The 20,699-nt window shown below is 35.1% G+C and overlaps 3 protein-coding genes across 3 annotated transcripts; 1 reads left to right on the top strand and 2 right to left on the bottom strand.

The window, feature by feature from the left end:
- The first annotated feature begins 1,441 nt into the window (after positions 1 to 1,441).
- Positions 1,442 to 3,230, top strand: LOC149379293 (uncharacterized). Its single transcript, XM_089603983.1, has 3 exons — positions 1,442 to 1,576; positions 1,929 to 2,221; positions 3,155 to 3,230. The coding sequence occupies exons 1-3, from the start codon at positions 1,442 to 1,444 to the stop codon at positions 3,228 to 3,230; spliced, it is 504 nt and encodes a 167-aa protein (XP_089460109.1).
- On the bottom strand, positions 2,953 to 7,110 carry MKP1 (mitogen-activated protein kinase phosphatase 1). The gene is made up of 3 exons (XM_089603068.1): positions 6,918 to 7,110; positions 4,119 to 6,621; positions 2,953 to 3,351 (listed from the first exon to the last, which is right to left on the bottom strand). The coding sequence occupies exons 2-3, from the start codon at positions 6,498 to 6,500 to the stop codon at positions 3,268 to 3,270; spliced, it is 2,466 nt and encodes an 821-aa protein (XP_089459194.1). The 5' UTR covers positions 6,501 to 6,621; positions 6,918 to 7,110; the 3' UTR covers positions 2,953 to 3,267.
- A 759-nt stretch (positions 7,111 to 7,869) lies between these two features.
- Positions 7,870 to 13,321, bottom strand: HEXO1 (beta-hexosaminidase 1). Its single transcript, XM_089603556.1, has 15 exons — positions 12,830 to 13,321; positions 12,220 to 12,303; positions 12,036 to 12,071; positions 11,623 to 11,734; positions 11,454 to 11,524; positions 11,248 to 11,378; positions 11,000 to 11,016; positions 10,774 to 10,822; positions 10,471 to 10,571; positions 9,774 to 9,833; positions 9,584 to 9,617; positions 9,329 to 9,427; positions 9,160 to 9,219; positions 8,837 to 9,087; positions 7,870 to 8,210 (listed from the first exon to the last, which is right to left on the bottom strand). Exons 1-15 carry the CDS (start codon positions 13,163 to 13,165, stop codon positions 8,035 to 8,037), a joined length of 1,617 nt encoding a protein of 538 aa, XP_089459682.1. The 5' UTR covers positions 13,166 to 13,321; the 3' UTR covers positions 7,870 to 8,034.
- Between the last annotated feature and the right edge of the window lie 7,378 nt (positions 13,322 to 20,699).

Here is a 20,699-nt window from a genome sequence, read left to right as displayed (position 1 = left end):
TGGGAATACCACTACCACGAACTTATCCTCAAAAACACCGCCTCTCGCAACAACATCCATTTCATCCTCATCATCATCTGCATCACTATCCTCTTCATCATCGTCCTCAATGTACTCATGATGGTTATCATCACGTCGCGGCTCAAAGTCATTAGCCTCGAAATTATATATGTGCCATGCGAAAAGAGGGTTTGGGGTTTCTGAACTTGGATCTGGAGATGGATCAACAATACTTCTTCTGACGGGGATCACGCACAATGAAGTCCGCAACTCAAAAGGACAGGAATTCTCTAACATGAATGCGGTCACACTAGCTTCAGATGTTAAATTGAGAGGAGACATTGCTCTTCCAGCCCACACAAATGCTGCTTCAAGCTTAAGATTGTATAAGGAACAATCAACACCAAAAGCTTCGTACATAGCGTCTAATAAATCCGAACGAGATGTATCCATTGACGAAGTTCAAAATGCACGTGATTAGGATATTCTCACTTTCCACCTTCGTTCACGCATAAACCGTCAAATAGACAACATATGCTCTTCCGAAGGCCCGCATTTTAACAATAAAAAGACGGATAAAAAAAACGTAATAATTAAAACTATTAAACAAACCAACAACTTGGAAAAAAACTTCAAACAAAAATGTATTAAATTTGGAAACCATGCTCAAACTTTCAAAATAAATTAAAACTCAAAGCAATCTACAAAACAAGTTTTTAGAAATCATGCAATTTGAAACCTCGAAATAAAGTTTAAAACTGGTTCAAAAGCTTGAAATAGAATATCCTATTTCAAATTAGTATACTTGTTTGGTTAAGGGTTAAAGTTTTGAAACATATGCTATAATATACTTTAAGCTCTGAAATACGACTACTATTTCAAAAATTTATTTGTGGGAGGAATCTCGTAAATAAATGCAATTTATTTGTTTTGTTTTTTAGTTTTTATTTTTATATATATATATATATATATATATATATATATATATGCTTGAGTTTTAATGATTAGTTTTTTTTATGTACGTCTGTTTTACTAGTATATGCTGCAAAGGGTGGTTTCGGTTCCTCTCTGAATTATAGGTAGGCGTACTTGACTAATTCTTAAAATTTGTGTTTCATTTTACGATCCCCTTAAATCAATCCTTGTAAAAATATGCATACACATGTATAGAGAGCGTATACAAAACGAAACTAGTGCACATACAAACCATCGAAATCCTAGAACTTGTGTGCAAAGTGATAAAAAGCAAGCCGGACAACACGGCCCTGAGCAGAGCCGTGATCCAGACCGTGGCTGCTGACAATTTGTACTTCACACTCCAAATCGTGACCGCGTTTTCGAGGTTGATTTGCGGTCTTGATGTTGATAAAATTTGCGTGAGGCTGTGATTCAATATCGTGGACACAAGATATTCAGCTTCCTTAACATTCGTCCAGAGATCATGGCGATGGCGAGGTGTTGTGACGAGAACAAGAGCAACATGCTGCACAAAGCAGCTATAGTTGCTGACTGGATGATTCTCAATCGCATCCCTAGAGCATCTTTACAAATGCAAATAAAACTCAAGTCGTTTAAGGTAATTTACATTTCTTTATTTAAGCCATCAACATGTTCTATCGTATATAAATGGACAAATAAGAGGAGAAACTTGTGACGACGGTAGCTCAAATTATATGCTGTGTCGGATCCCATTATTTTTTTAATAATACTATTGTTTAAGTAGAATGGGGTTTCATGTCAAAGTCAAATTTCATTTCATGACCTTAAGCATTGTCAAGTATTTTTATTTTTATAATGTCGGATCCTTAACATTTAGTATTTTTATATTTTTCAGTTGTTTCAAAAAGAAAATCGATGTACCCCCTTTAATATGTTGGAATATGTAATGATAAAAGCTGAGTTTTAATTGTTGCACGTTTATTTTATAGGAAGTAGAAACATCGGTATCCCGACCGGCAATTGCAACCACTGCGGCCTATCCAGGCTCAACATATAAGACGAAAAAGCCTCTAACAGCGCGCGAAATATTCACGGAACGCCACAACGATTTGTTGATCGCGGGAGAGAAATTGATGAAGGACACATCGAGCTCTTGCATTGTCGTCGGTGCTCTCATCATTACAATCACATTTGCAGCAGCTTTCACATTCACTAACGGCTTTTCGATGTTCATTAATAATAAGTTGTTCAGAGTCTTCATGATATCAAACGCGGTGGCATTGTCAGCGTCCACCACTTCGGTGCTCATATTTTGGGGATCCTAACATCGCGTTATGCGGAAGAGGATTTCCTCGCATCTTTACTCAAGAAGCTCATAATTGGCCTAGCTTTCCACTCTTTTATTCTCTATTGCCGCCATGTTGACTGTATTTTGTGTCGGCCTTTCTCTCTTGTTTTATATGGCTTTGTGGATCATCCTTCCATCAGCTTTTCTTGGCGGAATTCATGTTCGCATTCAGTCTGATATCTCCTCTAGTTGACATTTTTATGTCTACTTATGGGCTGAGTATTTTTTCAAAGAATACCCATTGTTGGGAATACATTCCTGTCGAATATCAAATCCATTATTAAATAAGTGTTTCACAGTTTAATTGTGTTTAAATTTTTTTACTACTATTTAGATTAAGTTTGAATTTATGTTGTGATATTATCTTGTTTATATACAAAAATAGTGTCTTAAAAATTTTAGACCATTTTCCATGATACTAAGCAAAAGTTAAATGAAGCCGTAAACAAATCTTTTAAAGAAACAACAGATTAGTCTTTCTATGGCACAATGATTTTCTATTTGCATGTTTATGTTCGGTAATTTATTAGATTAAAAACACAATTTTAAGGCTAAAATGACCATAAGTTACCAATTTGCCTTTAACTACTAAATCTTGTAAACGGCCAAAGATGGGGGGTGGTGTAAAAGGAATCAAATAATTTGTTTCTCCTGAAAGGGAACAATAAAGAGCAAAATGATTTACTTCTAACATCAGTGAATATACAAATTACGTCCACAGAAAATAAATTTTCTGTTAGCAAAGAGTGTTACAGCATGACATGTACAACCAGCTGATTTAGCAGCGACCCACCTTTGCTTCCCATATCCAGCCTGATTTAGCTCTTTTCTTTTCCACTTTTCCTATTTTATCTTTCTTTCTTACAGGTGTGAGCAAAGGAGCTTCCAATTATCAAAGTTAATCCCGATTTCTGTACCGGAGTCAAATTCAGCCAGCAGATGAGAATGAAAATGGAAATAAGTCTGAGCTCTATGGTCTCTCAAATTCTCTTCTCAACTTCACAATAGCTTTGACCGGCTAATAATGCGTGAAATCCTTCAGGCTCTTCACCTTCTTTAACAATCTGTTCAGAAACAGCATTTAAACTCAGTGAGCATGGTATAAGCCTGAGTATTGAAAGTAGCGATTTGACAGCAGAAAAGTGGAGATAGAATTGACCAAATGATAATGATATAGAGAAAAAAAACTAGGCGAACCATAGTCATATCTGACAAAACAATACACTCCAATATGTGCAGACCCACATCAAAAGGATAAAAGAACAACGGAAACAAAACGCATTTGTGCTATGAGAAAATGCTAAGATATACCAAGTATATTCCTAATTCTTTATACCAACTTTTGTGATGGGTGAATCATCGTGTATTTATTCGTTACATATTTTGTGTCAATTTTTAGAAAATAGTAAATAACTAATAAAACATAGACACCTGATATACCATACGTGTATAAATCTCAGCGTTACTCTCCCGCTATTAATTCAGATATGGCATGCATAAAAAACCATAGCTTGCATCTAAAATGGGATGATAGTACAGTCAAACAATTTAGTTAAGAGCTCCCATGTTTATGATTAAAACCACCATACCGAAATAGACAACTTAGGCCTTGTTTGATAACGGTTTTCGTTTTCTGTTTTCTATTTTTTAGAAACGAAACTGAATTGTGGATGTACATCCAATGTCATATAGGAGCATCAACGAAAAACAACATTATAATAACGTTACCAAACAAAGGCCTCGGTGTCTCAAATTTACAAATCACAAATAATGATTGATGATCAACAATTAATATATTATCAGAAAATAAAATCCAAAATAACCGTCATACCTTAACTGTAGAGTTTTCTGGAAGACCAAAATGGATAAGCACATCACAGCCAAGTTTATTCCAATCAAGCTCTTCTTTATCAGCCAACTCCTTTCCACTATCTAACTCAATCTGACATTTTCTATGGTCAAAGGATCTTCCTACCCAAACATGTAAAATGATCTCCTCATTCTTCTCTAATTCTGTACTTGGAAAGAAAATAGCAAATGCTGATTTGGAATCCAGGCAATTCAAACCAAATGCCGTTAATGGTTTAAAGCTGGGCAAGTAACATACTAAAGGAAGTGCAACACATCGCGTCGAACCGCTCTCCTTCAAGCCGTTTGCATCAGCAATGGCTTCACGAGCGGGAAATACCTTGCACTTCAGTGAGGACCTCTCTGAATCCTCTCTCAAGTCACCAGTCTCCATCGAGTTTCCGATATCATCTGCTGTGAAGCAAATTTCGCTCGAATCGAGATCACCTCCTTTGTTAACATTGAAACTCGTAAAAGTAAGTGTTGGCTCTATGGTATTGTCATTAAATGATGGCAACTTGAGAGCCTTTGACAAGCTGCCTCTACGCTCTGCCAGCGACCGAGGAGGGTTCTTAAACAATGATGGATTGGAGTGCACTGAGGGCTTACAGCCGAGATTGTTGACATTGCCTATTTCCAATTTTTTAGATGTTGGTTGAGGCAAAGTTTTGGAAGGATGAAGAGATAAGTTAGAAAAAGTAGACGATGTTGAAGATACAAGACAGCCTGAAGCTGCAGAAGGGGAATCTAAGGAAGTTTCTGAACAGTGCTTCGATCTAGAGCTTGGTTCAGAACAAATGGAATCAGGAGAGAGATAAGGAGATGAGGATGAGGATGACATTGATGAAGGTGACGATGAATTCTTCGAGAAATGCACTAACATCATGGAGTCTGAGTAGACCCTAGAGAGGGTTCCTCGTGGAGCTGAGACAAAGTCCTTCATATTTCCGTAGGCAAACTTTCGCCGCAGCACGCTCCAACAGCTTTCTCTGGCGGGAAGGTGGGTTTCGTGCTCATTCTCCGATGAAGCAAACGGGGGAACGAAACCACCCTTGATAGCTTTCTGGAAAATCTCGAAATCGACATCATACAGCTCAACTTTCCTTTCGGTTGGGAGATTCTTAATGGTTGAATCCCATCGACCTTTACCATTGCTAGACCTGTCCATCAATGGCAACAGGTTCGAAAAGGCGTCCCAGAAGTAAGCCGGTTCTTCTCCTTCCTTGAAGACAGTAATCGGTCCCTGAACTCTCTCATATCGGACAATCTGACAAACCGCCCCTCTGGCATCCCTTTCCATGATGGCTTCACAGCTCTTACCGATCCAAACGTATATCGCCGAGGGGATGTGAATGATGAACGCACCTCTGGAATCCAAAGCGGACGGCGAAGGATCGTTCAACATCTTCGGAACAAGGTGAAGAGGGTCGTACGGCGAATGAGGAGCCAGTCGGTACATCCTCAACAGCGAGCTCGGGCTGAGAGGGAAAGCATGGACCCTCTTCTGGCACTGCAACAACTGACACGCGAAGCCCATATTCGGATCGGCTATGCCTCTCGCGGCTTTCACGTACTGAAACGCATCGTCGAAGCTCTGCCCTTCTCTCCACATGAGATAAGCGATCACCAGAGACGTCGACCGGGAAACCCCTTGGCAACAGTGAACGAAAACCCTCCCGCGTTGCTCCCTAACATCCTCAAAGTAGTCGAAAACATCGTACAAGATGCTCGTGATATCCTCCGACGGGCTATCTTGCAACCACAGAGTCCTGTACACGAACTCGGCTTTGAAATACTCGGGACAGACGAAGCCGACGCAGTTCAGCACGTGCGTGATCCCGTTCTGCACGAGAATCTCCCTGTCCTTTGCGACGGCGTCTCCGCCGAGGTATATGTGCTCCGCGACCTTCGAGCACTCCTTGTCGAAGAAGGCGATCTTGTCCCTCCTCACGAGCCCGCCGTTCTTGTCCGGGTTCCCCTGAATCGACGACAAATCGAGCTTCAGCCGCTCCCCGCTCGGCGTCGGAGGCTGAGGCCATTCCCCGATATCATCAGAGCTCGCCTTTGGCCACTCTTCCAAGCTCCGGCGAGCGATCGAGAGCGGCTGCAGCGGAGGCAAGCACGAGCTGCGGGCCTTGCAGTTCTGCTGCGAACGAGGGGTCAACGGGGCCGGAAACCGCCGGCCTTGGCCGCCGCTGCTTCCGGCTCCGCCACCGTCGAGCTCTGTTTCTTCGTTCTCTGGTCTGTGAAGAGAGGATCGCGAGGCAGACCACGAGGCCGACCGCCAAAACATCTTCCTGGCCGGGCCCGCGGGCTGAGAAGGTGGAGCCCTAGAACCACCGGGCGGTTTATCCTCTTTGCCCATCACGCCAACTTCCAAGAACTCCAAAAGAAGCAAACTTCAAACCCAGATTCCCAAACCAACACTCATTCTAACATTTCTCAGATCAAGTTTCAAGCAACAGATTGTCCGAGTGCAAACACCCCTATAAATAAACAGAATAATCAACAATTCCGGAAATTCAAAAAGAAAAATCTGCATATATCATACAAACAAAAGACTAAGAATAAATACAAAAAAAATGGTGTTAAAGGAGGAAACGTTGAGTGAGTTCTTCCATTTCTCAATAAAACCTAGTTCCACGTTTCCGACTATTCCGCTAAATTTTTAAATCCTTTCTTTTTCAGACTGGAAACGTAAACGAATAGAGCAAGTTTCTAGGGTTTCTTTAAGTTGCAGATTGTTCGAACTGAAAGTGAAAGAGAAAGATTAGAGACTTACAAGAGAGTAGAGGAAAAGAGGAAGTCAAAGATATGAATCTGAAGTTGTGAAAAGATGAAGAAGAAGCGGTGACCTGAGACTCGTATATAAGCTGCTCAGTAGAGAGAGAGAGAGAGAGAGAGAGAGAGAGATGAGGAAAAGTGGGAGTGAGTTAGAGACCCACTCTCTCTCTCATGGTCCGAAGGGTTTTTTTTTTTTTTTGCTTTTTCCTTTTTCTTGCCCTCTTTTCTTTGACCAAAAATGTTTTTAGCGTATCTGTCACATTTCATGACACTTTTTATCTTTAATTTTTTTTACATGCTATGTTTTTTTTTTTTTTTTGGAATTTAATTTACATGCTATTGTTGAACTTGAAACAAAGGCTCGAATTTTATTATTTAAAAGCGGGAAAATATGCAAGGGAAGTGAAGTGAATAGCGTACTCAACATATATTTTACTTTTATTTTATCTTTGCGGATAAACTGAGACTAATATTTAAAATAAAAATAAACTATGTTTTGTGAGAATTTTCGGATAAATAAGGTTAAAATGATAAATCTAAGTTAACCTTAATAAAAAATAATTAAAACTTTTAGCATATTAACTTGGTTATATTCACAAAGAAACCGTGATTATTTTCAAGGAAATATAAAATAATAAAACACCGTTCTTTTACTATTTAGTGGAAGAATTGCTAATTTGGTCAATATATGTATACTTCAAATGTAGAAAATTCTTGAAACTGAGGTTTATATGGTAAATCAAAGTAAACCCTAACAAGAATAATTGAAAACGGCAAAAATATATCAAACTCATATCCCAAAGAATTGTTTTTTTTTTTTTGGCTCTGAATATTCCAAAGAATTGTTGTTCTTGAAATTTAGAAGTCTAGTACAGCTGTGTAGTTTTCATTGGTGGCATAGTCTTGATTATCTGACAAGCTAGGACGAGTGGTATAAAAAGAACACCAAATAACCGTGAACAAACAAGCAGACTTAAAACCAATGCAACAATTATGTGGAAACAGACACAGCCTGTAGCGAAATCAAATGTTAATCGAGCGTTCATATGAATGAGGGAAGTGGTAGCCAAATCAAATGTTTAAGATGATAAATGTTCATGTACAATTGGAAAGAATTATTGGTCGAAGCACGAACCGGGACCGAACGGAGCGGTCCGAGCAAAGAAGTTGGTGACCGGGGCAGCTTGAACTCCGCGTATGTTCAATAGGCATCTGAAGTATTGCAGCCTCGGCAAAGCAGTTTCGTTGATGTTCCCACTCGATAAGCTCTCTTTGCTACTCCACAACCGTTCTACGCACACCAAAATTACAAGTGAGCTCAGATTCGCATCGGTTCACTATTCGAGAGTTGAACCGATCACTCCAAATAAAATAACTATTATAACCGTAACGACCCACCCTAATGACTTATTCATACTAACATATAATTAAATAAATAACTGGATTAGCCCTCCCGGTCTAAATGTGCTATCAATATGCCATTTTTGGATGATTAGACTTCATTTTAAGGGTAAAAATTGCATATTTAAAATACTTGGGGGTATGAAAATTGAAAATCCATGGCTTGAGAAAAACGAGGGAAAATGGAAGATATCATTTTCCAAAGAAGACTGAGAATCCAAGCGAAGGTAATTGAGAATTTCATTGACTTCCAAACACAATAGAGAATTTAATTTTTTCTGAGAGATTTCGTGCAAACTCCGGAAAGAAAAATCGAGGGAAAATGTATGGCTAACTTGAGATTTCATTCTCGTCAGAAAAACCAGTGGAAATGATAATCCAAGCGAATTTGCACATTTGAAGGTCACTTCCAAACACAATAGAGAATTTCCCCGAGATATTTCGTTCAAATTTTCATTTTCCATCTTGACTCAACATTCGGGCAGGAAACCAAAAATGAGTTGGTACGAAGTGTACCTGCGGCTGCAGCAGCTCGAGGCCATATTGTGGTCTGAACATTGGATGCGTCGACGGTCTCGCCCCACATGCAAACTTCCCCGCCGATCACAAGCCGTTGCTGATCGGGATCGTCTATTCCTTCTTGAGGATCCGCAGTGTAAACCTCGTTCCACGGGACATCAAGGTGGTCAAGGTACCAAAACCCTTGGTTGCTGAATATGCATCGGAACCCCTCAGCCACCGCCTTTGCACAAACCCCACCGCCCAACCTATCATCGCACGAGCATAGTATTACGATACGGTGTAAACACTGAATTTGTGTATGGACGCACAGAACTCACCAATTATGCACTATGGTCCTCGGATTAAGGTTTCCAGCAAAATTATTGAAGGTTTCTTCCCTATTACGAGAGGGAAGAGAAACCCGTCAATACTTGACTAGCGAGAAACAATGATTAGTTATCATCCGAAACCACAATTAGGAGTGAATATCTGGGATATACAACATACCAGTTGACAGGAGACCAATTTTTTGATACTGCTATCTCTTGTGCTCTCAGTACAAAATACTGATAAGCTTCTGCGAGAGTAATATTTTTATCCTGAAGCCTACACACATATATGGTTTATATGCACAAGTTAGAATTTCATAAGCTCAAGCTTCTCGTACGGAAGTAAAAACCATCTCAAAAACACATTTTCTTTTGACTAACACCAGCCACTATCAGTTGAACAAAAAGAAAAACAAAAAAATAGGCGAAGTACCATTGGTTTATATGTGGTGTTGAGTTCCAGCAACCTGCAAAATGTTGAATAGTTTAACAACATGAAAGCGTTAACAAATTAAAGAGAGAATCTGCCACAAAATTATAACTATTTGAGGGAGAAATATATATATTTTGCAAATGAAGGAAAATCAGACATTTAACTACAATAAGAACTCAATCCAGCTTACTTGTATGAACTTCATCACCACCCAAGTGGAATAGCTCAAAGGGGAAAATCTCTCTCAAATCTGCATCAAAATAAGGAATTTAATTGTAGACATTTTTTTTTTTTTGTAAATAAAATCCAAAGAAGCAACGATAATGAAGCTCGAAGATAATATAGAATAATATTCGAAACAGAGCAAGACATGACAACAAATTTCAAAGACAAATAAATTTACACCTCGGAAATGCTCAGGTGTTTCTCTAATAGTTCGTAGTAGTCACCAAATGTCTTCTCTTATTTCATCACAGAAACGTTTTTTTTTTAAGGAAAAAGAGGACAGAAACTAGTTTCAATTATGGATTCTTTATTTCAAGGTATGTCTATCCGGTATAAGATCTCATATATGATATGTAAGAGAGATTACTTTGCATGATTAAGATACTTATCGTTAATGGATGTACTATTTTGAAAGAAACTTTACTGGTCCTCTCCAACTTCGGACAAATTAACTTTTAAATAATTAAAGCACAAAGTTTACGTTAGAAAGATCAAAAAGAGCAGAATAACAAACAAAGGAAATGAACTATTAGCACTTCATCAGAAATTTGCTGCTCTTGGAAAACCCTCATGAAAGAATGAAAAAAAGGAACAATATACCTTTTTCCGATACTTTCGTCAATGAAGGTTTTTATTTAATTTTTTATTGAAGAAAGCTTAACCTGATAAAATGTCAGAGAGAACGTCAAAAGTATAATTTTTTGAAACATCAAGTGGCTCTCTGCAGGTAGAAGAAGGCCAAAGATCAGGATATCCAACGCCCCTGCCCAAACATGAAACGAATCACTTTATACCATTTTAAAGTTTCAAGAAGAAAAAAAAAACACATTTATTGACTTTAGGAATCAAGGCAACACAAGAAGCGGATATGATCTACTCTAAAACAGAACAAAAGTTAGAAAGGGAATTATTATTATTATTATTATTATGTTATTCTCATCTTTAGCGTTCAGAGAAGGCCTTACCACGATTCTGCGTGACCAGGGACGTCTATTTCTGCCATAATGTTTATGCCTGCCGTAGATGCAGAAAAATAATCAGGAAATATGGCCACATTGAAAAATGGATTAGATGTTAGAGAAAACCCACTCCGAAAATAAATAAAAAAAGTGCTATAGGGCATGAAAAATTAGTGAGATGATCAGAAGAATATATAACTACGGCTTTTGCATATATGAAGCTTCAACTCACCTCTTAGTTTGGCAAAGCTTCACAGAGATTAGTGATATATGTGCAAAAGAAAACACAGAATTAGTCTCATGGATGAGCTGCAAAAAAGATAAGCACTAGTAACAAAGTACTGACGAAACTCGATTGTTATCTACCCTAAATTCATAGTTTTTTTTTTTTAATAGTTATTATTAATGGTAGTGTCACGTTCAATCCTACATGATAGTACCTAAGAGTGACAAAAATAGTAGAGCTCACAAAAGACTCACTTGACAATATCAATCGCATCCTCTACAGTGTACCGCTCCCACTTCGAATATGCAGCTTTCCATAGATTTGGTTGTGAAGGTATTTCCATGGGAAATGATTGCTCATCTATGATGTGCCAATGAAGAACATTCTACTTAACGCACAAAATCATCAGAAAAGAAATGAAGCGCGTCTCATGAAGCTTAGAGTCAACTATCTGGCTTACCAGCTTAGCATATGACATCGACTCAATTATCTGCTTGATTACATCGATCGGAAAATAGTGTCTTGATGTGTCTGGAAAATATCGGTTTTAAGCAATGGTAATAAGTAAAGCTGATAAAGAATATTATTATTGCCGAGTAACTTAATTGCGAATTACTCCTGTGGCTTACCAAGCAAAAGTCCACGATAAGCGAACCTTGGCTTGTCTTGAATATACCAGGGTGCCTGGTTTACTAGCACGGACTTTGATTCATAGTCAAAGGTACACAACTGACTGAATGTCTGAAAATAAAATAAAAATGATAAAGAAAAGTTGGCAGAAAAAAAAAAAAAAATCGAGAAACCACTGATGGCTCGAAGAAACACCCAACCCTGCTTTCTAATATACCAATAGGTCCAATATGACGAGTATATACTTTTAAGAAAATCGCAGAATGTGTTTGATACGCGATCACAGACAAGCAAGGATTCTTTACGAACGGAATAGCTCTAGAATGTCTTCTGTGTATGTCTCATCGTAATTTTGGATTTCCTAAAATGTCATTATGTGGTTGCTATATAGCACACAATAAGCCTTACATACCTCCAATCCTCGCAGAGCACCGTATACTGTATTTGCCTGTGTATAGGAAACAAAGCATCGAGAATGATATCGACTCGCTTTAGCTTCGAATTAAATAAGAAACGAAATCCCAAATTGGCAACGTACAACTTAACTTTCATTTATTCAATGATCATAATATAAAACAAGATTAACAACATGTTACCTCAATGGTGACTTCGTCAATTATTGATTTCCCATCTTTTCTGGCCACAAACAAAGTATAGCTCTCATCCGTGCCAAGTTGAAGCTTTTCCCCAAAATAAATAAAAACAAAAAGATCACAACCATTTTGAAAATTTTCTTGTGACAAGGAAGAAGATGCAAGATATTTGAAAATCGTAACAAGTATAAAAATTGCACGTGTACAAATAAATGACTTCATTGTTTCCACTTTGTCGTTTCACTTCATTCCACTTCTCTAACAGAGTGGAATGTCCATTTCAGAAGAAGAAGAAGAAGAAGAAGAAAATTATTTTTTACAGTCAATTGTTTTCTAACAAAAACAAGCAAATTAATGCAAAGGGTCTTTAATTTTCATGATAAAGTCAATCTGACAACCAACTGATTAACATTAAGACAATATATTGATAACATTTTAATTTCATTAAAAAAAAAAAAAAAAAAAAAAACGCAGCTAATAGTAATGCCCGTCGTTCTCAAAATACCACACTTAATTTTTCCCTCAAAATTTGGGTGGCAAACACTCCCAACCAATAGCTGAAAAACAACGAATAATCGAGTTTCACTGAAATGTAATGAATAAAAAAACTCACATCTTCGTTGTTAGAATAGACGACGATCTTTAGAACGGAAAGATCATAGACACGGCTGCTATTTGCTCTTCCAACGCGGTGCTTGAATATAATCCCTCTGTAGCGATCAAAAGCCGCCTTGAGAGTGGGCGATTCGCCGCCGTTGATGCGGTTCAGAGAAAGCGACAGGTCTGGGTCAACGGTGAGAATGTCGTCGCCGGAGTAGAACTTCGACGGAAGAGGCCAGATGTAGGGCAGCGATTGGTCGTTGACTTCCGAGGCCGAAGAAGAGGGCCAGAAGAGGATCGACATTAGTGGGAGCAGGAAGATCAGGGATTGCGTCGACTTCAGACTCATCCTGCTGGCTCTGGTCCTGAGTTTCGAGAACGTTTGGAATGAAACAGAAGCCGTGAGAGTTAGTGAGCTGTGAATCAAATCCAATCAGACTCTCCTGATAAGTACGAACGAGTAAAAGAGGGTCGTTTGTTTTTGTCAAACTACAAGTAGATAAGTGGTGGCTAACTTCCAAGTCCTAACTTGTTAAATGTCAAGAAAAAATAAATAAAAATGACAGATTTCCTTCTTGTTCTTGTTGGTACTTGTTATTTAATTATTATTTTTTTTGCTTCAAGTTGGTGGTGGTACTTGCTCTTGCTTGTTGGCAAATTATAACGTCAAAGAATCAACATAAATTGACAACAATAATATAATTTCCTTTTAACACTTACCAAAAATTACCCAAAATTTAAATATTGACACATTTAATACCAAATCGATCACGATAATTTCATTTGATCATAAACTGGCTGATTTTTTAACACATTTAGTACTAAATGTGTCAATATTAAAGTTTTGGGTAATTTTTGGTAAATGACAAATAATTAATATTATAGCTGTCAATTTCCCAAGAAGCAAATACAGATGTTTAAAAAAAAATGACAATTATAAGCACATAGTAGTGCACTAGTATATTTTTATTTATTTATTTACCAGTTCAAACATTTTACACTTATTTGAGAGTTAAAAACAAATGATAAACCAAAAAATTCGATTAAGGATAATTGAGTTCTTATCTCTACAAGCACGGGGTATAGATAGACTTAATTTACACGTTTTTTGTAATTACTATTGTTGCTCATGAGTAAGATTTTTTAGGGAGACCCGAATGTTGTTGTCCATAAGATGGTGGAGGGTGGCTTCTGGATGAAGCTCACCAAGCATTAAAGATGCAAATTCGGTTAAACTAATCTTTTTTATTTATTTTTTAACCTAAATTAACCGGTTAAAATTAACCGAATAGTTAATTTTAACCGCGATTTCGGTTAAAATTAACCGTTCGGTTAATTTTAACCGGTTAATTTTCGGTTAACCTAGATTATAAGACTTATTAAATAAAAAAAATAAAATATATTATTTTTCAAATTAAATTAATTAATTTAACTTTAATTATAATTAATAATATCTATTAACAAAATTTAATTTAGTTAAACTGAAATTTATTAAAATTTATATACGAATTTATAATAATTTTTTAAAAATTAATTATATCAATTTACTAATTAATTTAATTATAATGAAATTAAAGGCATTAATTTCTTAAATAAATTTAAATATTAAATAAAATATATTAAAATAATTCGGTTAATTCGGTTAATTTCGGTTAACCTAATTAAAAAAAATCGGTTAAACGGTTAACCTTTAACCTAAATTTTCGGTTAAAGGTTAACCTAAGTTAATTGAATCTCTTCTTTTACCAAGCATAACCCCAAGGTCCTTTCAAGCCACACAACTCGCACGTAACCCAATGACCCTTGTCCCAAGGCACACAACTCGCATTTGGTTACAAGGTCTTTTTCTGGTTCAGACCTTGTTCCACACCTAACCCAACTCATACCATGAAATATCCTCCAAACCCGACAAAACTGTTTTAAATGGTTTGTGAAAAAGTAGATCTGTTGTTTATTGTGATGTTTATAAGAATGTTGTAATATGTTAAGAAACAACTTATCAGTTTATCAAAATAACGAGCATATAAACTGAAAGTAAAGAAACATAGGATATGATAACCCAATTCGGTCAATCGTGCTTACTTTTCGAAGGATGGTACTCCTGGTAGAAAGGAAACTTCACTAGACGGTAGAACGTCGGACAACCATGGATGATCACCTTCCAAGTTTCGTATAACTTCAAATTACCCTAGCAACAAGCTCTCCTTGTGTTTGAGCCCCTCTCACTTTCCACTCACACTCTCTCACTGTTTTAACAACGTTTATAACAATACGTGTTTTACGATAACCTGAATCAACACACAACTAACTCTGTGACAAAGCTCTAACAATGGCTGTCGACAAAAACAGAGTGTAAAGCACACCTAGGACAGGGTATTTCGACAATGACGATTACAACAAAATACCTAGATGTGTAGCCCTACCAAAAAATAAAAGAGATCCTTTTATAAGACACATACAGGCAAAGTATCATGTATCTAACAAACTTTGAATTTATAACTTTGAATTCAAACTTTAAATTTTATAAGACACATACAGGCAAGAGATCATTTTCGGTTTTTTTTTGCACACTCCTACTACTATCTAACAAACTTTGAATTTTAAATCCTTTCATCTTCTCTACTCTTTGCAAATTTCATCTATATTCAATAATATTACATTTATGATCAACTCAATTTTTGAGTGAAAATTTAATATATTAAATTAATCTATATATATAAAAAAAAATAACCAAAAAACTTTATATATTTAAATATTTTGAGTGTAGTTGTATTAATGTATCACAAATTACATATAAAACTATTTATTTATTTTAATTTGTATAAAAAATTAATTTTGAAATGTAGTAGAAAATAAGTACACTAAAAAACCACTTAAAATATTAATACTTATTGTAAACAAAATAGGAAATAAATTATATGACATAAATATCTAAATAATTTTTTTTTAATTAGTATTATAGTATGATATAGTTTTTAAATTTTGTACTAAGTATATAAATGTTCAATGTAATAGGTGCTTTGGTTAACAATTATGACTTGAAATTAAATTTTTGAGCACCAAATCACAGGGATGAACTTGGCCAGCTTGGGAGCGAGAAGGGTAAGAGAAGGTTGAGCTAGCCCAAAAATATCGAATTTATTAGCTCTCTTTCTCTCTCCTTAACTTAAATACAAAATTTAGAACTATGTGAAATTTTGTGAGGTGTCATGTAACCCAATGACAACCTTAGCCGTCTTTCACTCTTTCATAAATCCATCTACATGTTTCTAAATCCAAAAATCAGGACATCGTTCAATTATGAATTAATAACTCTGATCTCTACAAAAGTTTCAAACTAATGAATCGATTACATGTCTCAATTTTTTGGCAAGTCATAACCATTTCTCTTTAGCATATCCATTCATCTTTTATTACAAAAAATGAGTTTGGATATTTAATCTTAGCTAGAGGAGCAAATATGATGAAAACCGACTTGGCCATTTAAAAGACAGTTTTGTCTAAAAGCCATTTCAGACTTAGAAGCAACTTACGATCAAAACATATATTAATACTAGGTTTGAAACAAAGTTTATACTTCTAATTGTGCTTGTCCAACATATCATTTTACTTTGTTCTATTGTTGAAACCTTGTGGAACAATTGAATAAAGTTCAAAAGCTCACAAACTTAATTCCAATCTTTTTATTATTGATATCGATCAACTCTATTAAAGGATCGTTACCCAAAATATGAGTTCATATTTATTTTATTTTATGTTTGATCCAATACCCAAAGTACTACACGAAAATTGATTCATGTAGTACTTTGTCATGTTACCCTTTGTGAATATCTAGACAGAAATATATAAATTGTTATTATATCCTTATAATATGTATTACCCAACTCTTTTGATGTTTTTGAATAAAAAAAAAGCATGAGTGAGATGTCTCTAACATGACACTATACGTTATACAATGAAATCATTCATCGATCACCAAGGCCGGTTTATTTATTGAAACTCTTCGAGAAGAAATCATGATATATATATATATATATATATATATTATATTATATTGCATATTAGCAATCTCATACTTAAATTTAGTGTATGTAAATCTCACAACACTCACCAGATTGAGTCATATCACTAGGATTTTTTCCATTGACTAAGTTAAATTCTACGTAGAGTCACAAGAAGTTGTGCATTAACTTTACGATTGAGATAATTATAAACACACCCTTTTGTTACTTTTAAGACTTTAAGCATTCAAACGATTTCCTCTTTGAGTCTTGAATCGTTGTTGGTCTCATTTAATATCTTCATTCGAGATATCTAGCTAGGAGAAACTATAAAGTCACAATTTGTATGCCACAAGATCCGACATCAATATCCTAACAATCATTACTTGGATTCAATTCTCCTTTTGATCCCAACATTTTGAGTGTAAATTTTAAGCAAATGGTTGAATTTATGCCCCTCGATGTAAATAATAGGTTACTCATTTTCTTAGGTCTAAAGTCCTTATGATATGCCGCAAAAACTGTGTTATGAATATATGTGCTTAGAAGAGAGATAATAAAAATCAAACAGTTTCGCTTTCCCTTATATTGCACGCCTCACCCTTTCCCTCACACTTCTCTCTTTTATTTTTATATATATCTCATGTATTGAGAGCAAGCCCGCATTTAATTTAGTTTAGATCACACTATTAGACAAATAGCTTTTGGTGGCAGTTTTTTAATGCTACTAAACACAAAAGATGACATTTAAAAAGTGTTACCTATGTGAGTGCTACTAAAAATTATTTACTATTTAGTGGCGGTCAAAATTTAGATGACGGTCATTATTTAAATGCCATTAAATAAAGAGATTTATAAACAATTAGCCTACTTATAAAGGGGACTTTTAAATTATAGTCTAACTATCTATTTATTTAGGGAAACGGTCCATATTTCTCATACTTCCAAAATTGCCCTTGGTTTCACAAAACTTTATTCTTATGTGTTTGTTAATTCCAGATTTTTTCCAGTTATTCATCATCGGATTTGAATCATGGAATCGTTCGCCAAATCGGAGACATGTATTTTGTTTTTCGAATGGTAAGTAATATTTACTATCGAATGGCCCGACTGTAAATATTATTTACCATTAAAATTATCATACGATTTGCAACCAGAATATTCGACGACTCATTTGGAATAGATGTTTAGGATCGTCGATTTCGTAGATGTTTTTCTATTGTTCTTAGATTATCTGTTCATCTATGTTAGTCATTTAATCCTTCTTGGTTTATGTTTGTCTAGTGTAGGTGTCTAGGTTCTTTCATTTCTTAAAACTTCGTTCTTATTTGTTTGTCAATTCCAAATTTTTTCTAGCTATTCATCATCATATTTGAATCATGGAATCGTTCGCCAAATCGGAGACAAGTATTTTGTTTTTTTCGAATGGTATTTAATATTTACTATCGAATGGCCCGATTGTAAATATTATTTACCATTAAAGTTTTAGAGTTTCGGTTATGGTGTTCTATGGGTTAATGAATTGGAAATATTATTTACCATATTTTATAGTTAATCTAACAGAGAATTGATCGGAGATGCGGGGTAGGGTTTCGATTATGGTGTTCTATGGGTTAATCGAATTGAAAATCATATTTACTTACCATTTTTTCCAAGTCTGAGAACAGAGACGCTTCGTCGGCTTCGGAAGTGACGAAATCAGAAAATTGGTGGCGGAAAAGAAGGTCGGACGCAATATTGGAGGATTGAAGGATTCAAAATCGATGGAGAGTTCGGAGGCAATATCAGAGGATTGAAAGATTTAGAGTCGGATGCGAAAATTTTGGTGTGTATTTGATGGGGGGTAAAATGGGAATATAATATTGTTTGGTAGTGGATTGAGCTAGTTACCTAATTTAAGTAATAGTTGGGCTAGAATTTTAAAAGAGGTGGTCAATTTGGGCTAGATACCTAACCGGCTCTTAAATAAAAAGAATCGCCACTAAAAGAAGTGCTTCCAAAAATAGTTGTCTACTAATTGTTTTTAGTGGCACTATTATCTTAACCGCCATGTATTTGTAATTATTTATTTATATAAAAATTTATAAATATATATTTTTATTAAAAAAATAATATATCATTTTTATTACAAAATCATAAATTTCGAATTTAATATTTAAATATTTTATTTGCACTAAAATTAAAGAAAACAAGTAGATAATTTATACTACAACCAACAAAATAAATGTATTACAAAGAGAATTTTTGTTATGAACAAGTTTTCAAATACTAATAACACACTAATGAAGAAATAATTTGCAAAGTCCTTAGAGAAACGGAGTTAGAGTATCCGCCCATTCACTTCGGAGTTCATCGATCTCTTTTTGCATGTAAGTGATTTTCTGATTGAACTGTCAAAAGAGAAAAATATCTGTTAACACTTGTGTTTTAAACGTGAAACACATTGTCAATGTAATATAATTTTTTCTTACCGCATTTTCCATCAAATCAATAGCTCTTGTTGAAGAATAAACAAGTGCTCGCATGTAAGACAAGATATAATATCCGCATTCCACATTCGTAGGTTGACGGGGACACTATAAAGAAAAATAGAAAAATTTACATATTAATTAATATATATAACATAGCATATATAATACATAATTAAATAATTTTAAATAAAAATACTTAAAAGAACTTACAACAACGTGTTTCCACAATAGCTTTTCGGTGCTGGATTTTCTTTGAAGAACATTGTTGACCATCCCAAAAGCCCTATATCATAATTTAATATTAAATAACTTGTGATAAATATTGCTAAATATCTATCTATACATTGATATCTTTTCATGGTTGTGTAAATTCACTCATTCATTTCAATCAATTTCTATGCAGTGTACTATTTTGCAATATTGTCTCAATATCAATTAACATCTCATGGCATCTTCAACTCTCAGTACACGCTATAAAACAAAACCCAATAACTTTTACGGTTAGGTTTATGTCAACTCTAGTATTTATTAAAAAAAAAATAACCCTAGCCACATATCATGATCAGACAATTTTTTTTTGTATATTCGACATAGATTAATTCAACGAGACTTATAAATTAAACTCATAGATAAATACTTATTTTCAACCATCTTTAGTTCTTATATTTATCTATTTGTCTAAATAATATAATTTGTATACACACATAATTATTTGAGAGCAACGCAAGAAATATATTGAATTTGATAAAAAAAAAAAATGAAAAGCTTAGAGTCTGAACTAAAATTTGATTTCACCAAGAACTATCTATACGAGACAATAAAGTATGAATGAAGTGAGACCGAAAAACTAAAAATATACTTACTTGTTAAGCAAATCTTCAAGCTCTGTAGGAACGCATCCACGGATAGGATCCAAGTAGTAAATAGTCTCAAAATATGGATGAACGACACACAAAACCCAATGCCTTCTAAATATACAAAATATAAATATATTATTAAAAAAAAAAGCATTGGTTAAGAAATATAAAACCAAAGATATTACTTACCCAGTATTGATAGGGAAAAAAATAAGTTGATCATCCATAGCTAAAGCTAAACTATTTGCCACAATTTTCGCTCGTTCCTCTAAAGATGGATCTATAAAAGAGAATGAAGAACGCTGACTTGATCGACCTATGAATTCATCTAGATACCTAGAAGCTCAAGTAAAAGATAAAATATTAGAACAATAATAACATTATTAATACACTTGTAGTTACTAAAAAAAAAAAAAAAAAAAAAAAACTAACCTTATGTAGAACACAACACAAATGGCAGATATTTCTTCCATTCTGCAAAATTGTATAATATCCTCTTGCGGGATATACAGCGTCTCGATGTACCCAAACACTTTGAGTGGAACTTCCACTGT

This window comes from Urtica dioica, chromosome 12 (genome assembly GCF_054948205.1).
Source record: "Urtica dioica subsp. dioica isolate 48M chromosome 12, U.dioica_male_clone48M_v1_H2, whole genome shotgun sequence".
NCBI classification, from domain to species: Eukaryota; Viridiplantae; Streptophyta; class Magnoliopsida; order Rosales; family Urticaceae; genus Urtica; species Urtica dioica.
The sequence above is the reverse complement of the archived record's forward strand: the minus strand, read 5'-3'. Positions and strand labels throughout refer to the sequence as shown.

Excerpts from the sequence above, each read along its gene's own strand:
- LOC149379293 (XM_089603983.1), top strand. The coding sequence starts at position 1,442 with ATGGCGATGGCGAGGTGTTGTGACGAGAACAAGAGCAACATGCTGCAC. Across the intron at positions 1,577-1,928 it reads TAAAACTCAAGTCGTTTAAG|GAAGTAGAAACATCGGTATC; the intron begins GTAATTTACATT and ends TTTATTTTATAG. Across the intron at positions 2,222-3,154 it reads ATATCAAACGCGGTGGCATT|GTGTGAGCAAAGGAGCTTCC; the intron begins GTCAGCGTCCAC and ends TCTTTCTTACAG.
- MKP1 (XM_089603068.1), bottom strand. The coding sequence starts at position 6,500 with ATGGGCAAAGAGGATAAACCGCCCGGTGGTTCTAGGGCTCCACCTTCT. Across the intron at positions 3,352-4,118 it reads CAGAAAACTCTACAGTTAAG|ATTGTTAAAGAAGGTGAAGA; the intron begins GTATGACGGTTA and ends GTTTCTGAACAG.
- HEXO1 (XM_089603556.1), bottom strand. The coding sequence starts at position 13,165 with ATGAGTCTGAAGTCGACGCAATCCCTGATCTTCCTGCTCCCACTAATG. Across the intron at positions 12,072-12,219 it reads TTGACGAAGTCACCATTGAG|GCAAATACAGTATACGGTGC; the intron begins GTAACATGTTGT and ends TCCTATACACAG. Across the intron at positions 10,572-10,773 it reads CCTGGTCACGCAGAATCGTG|GGGCGTTGGATATCCTGATC; the intron begins GTAAGGCCTTCT and ends ATGTTTGGGCAG.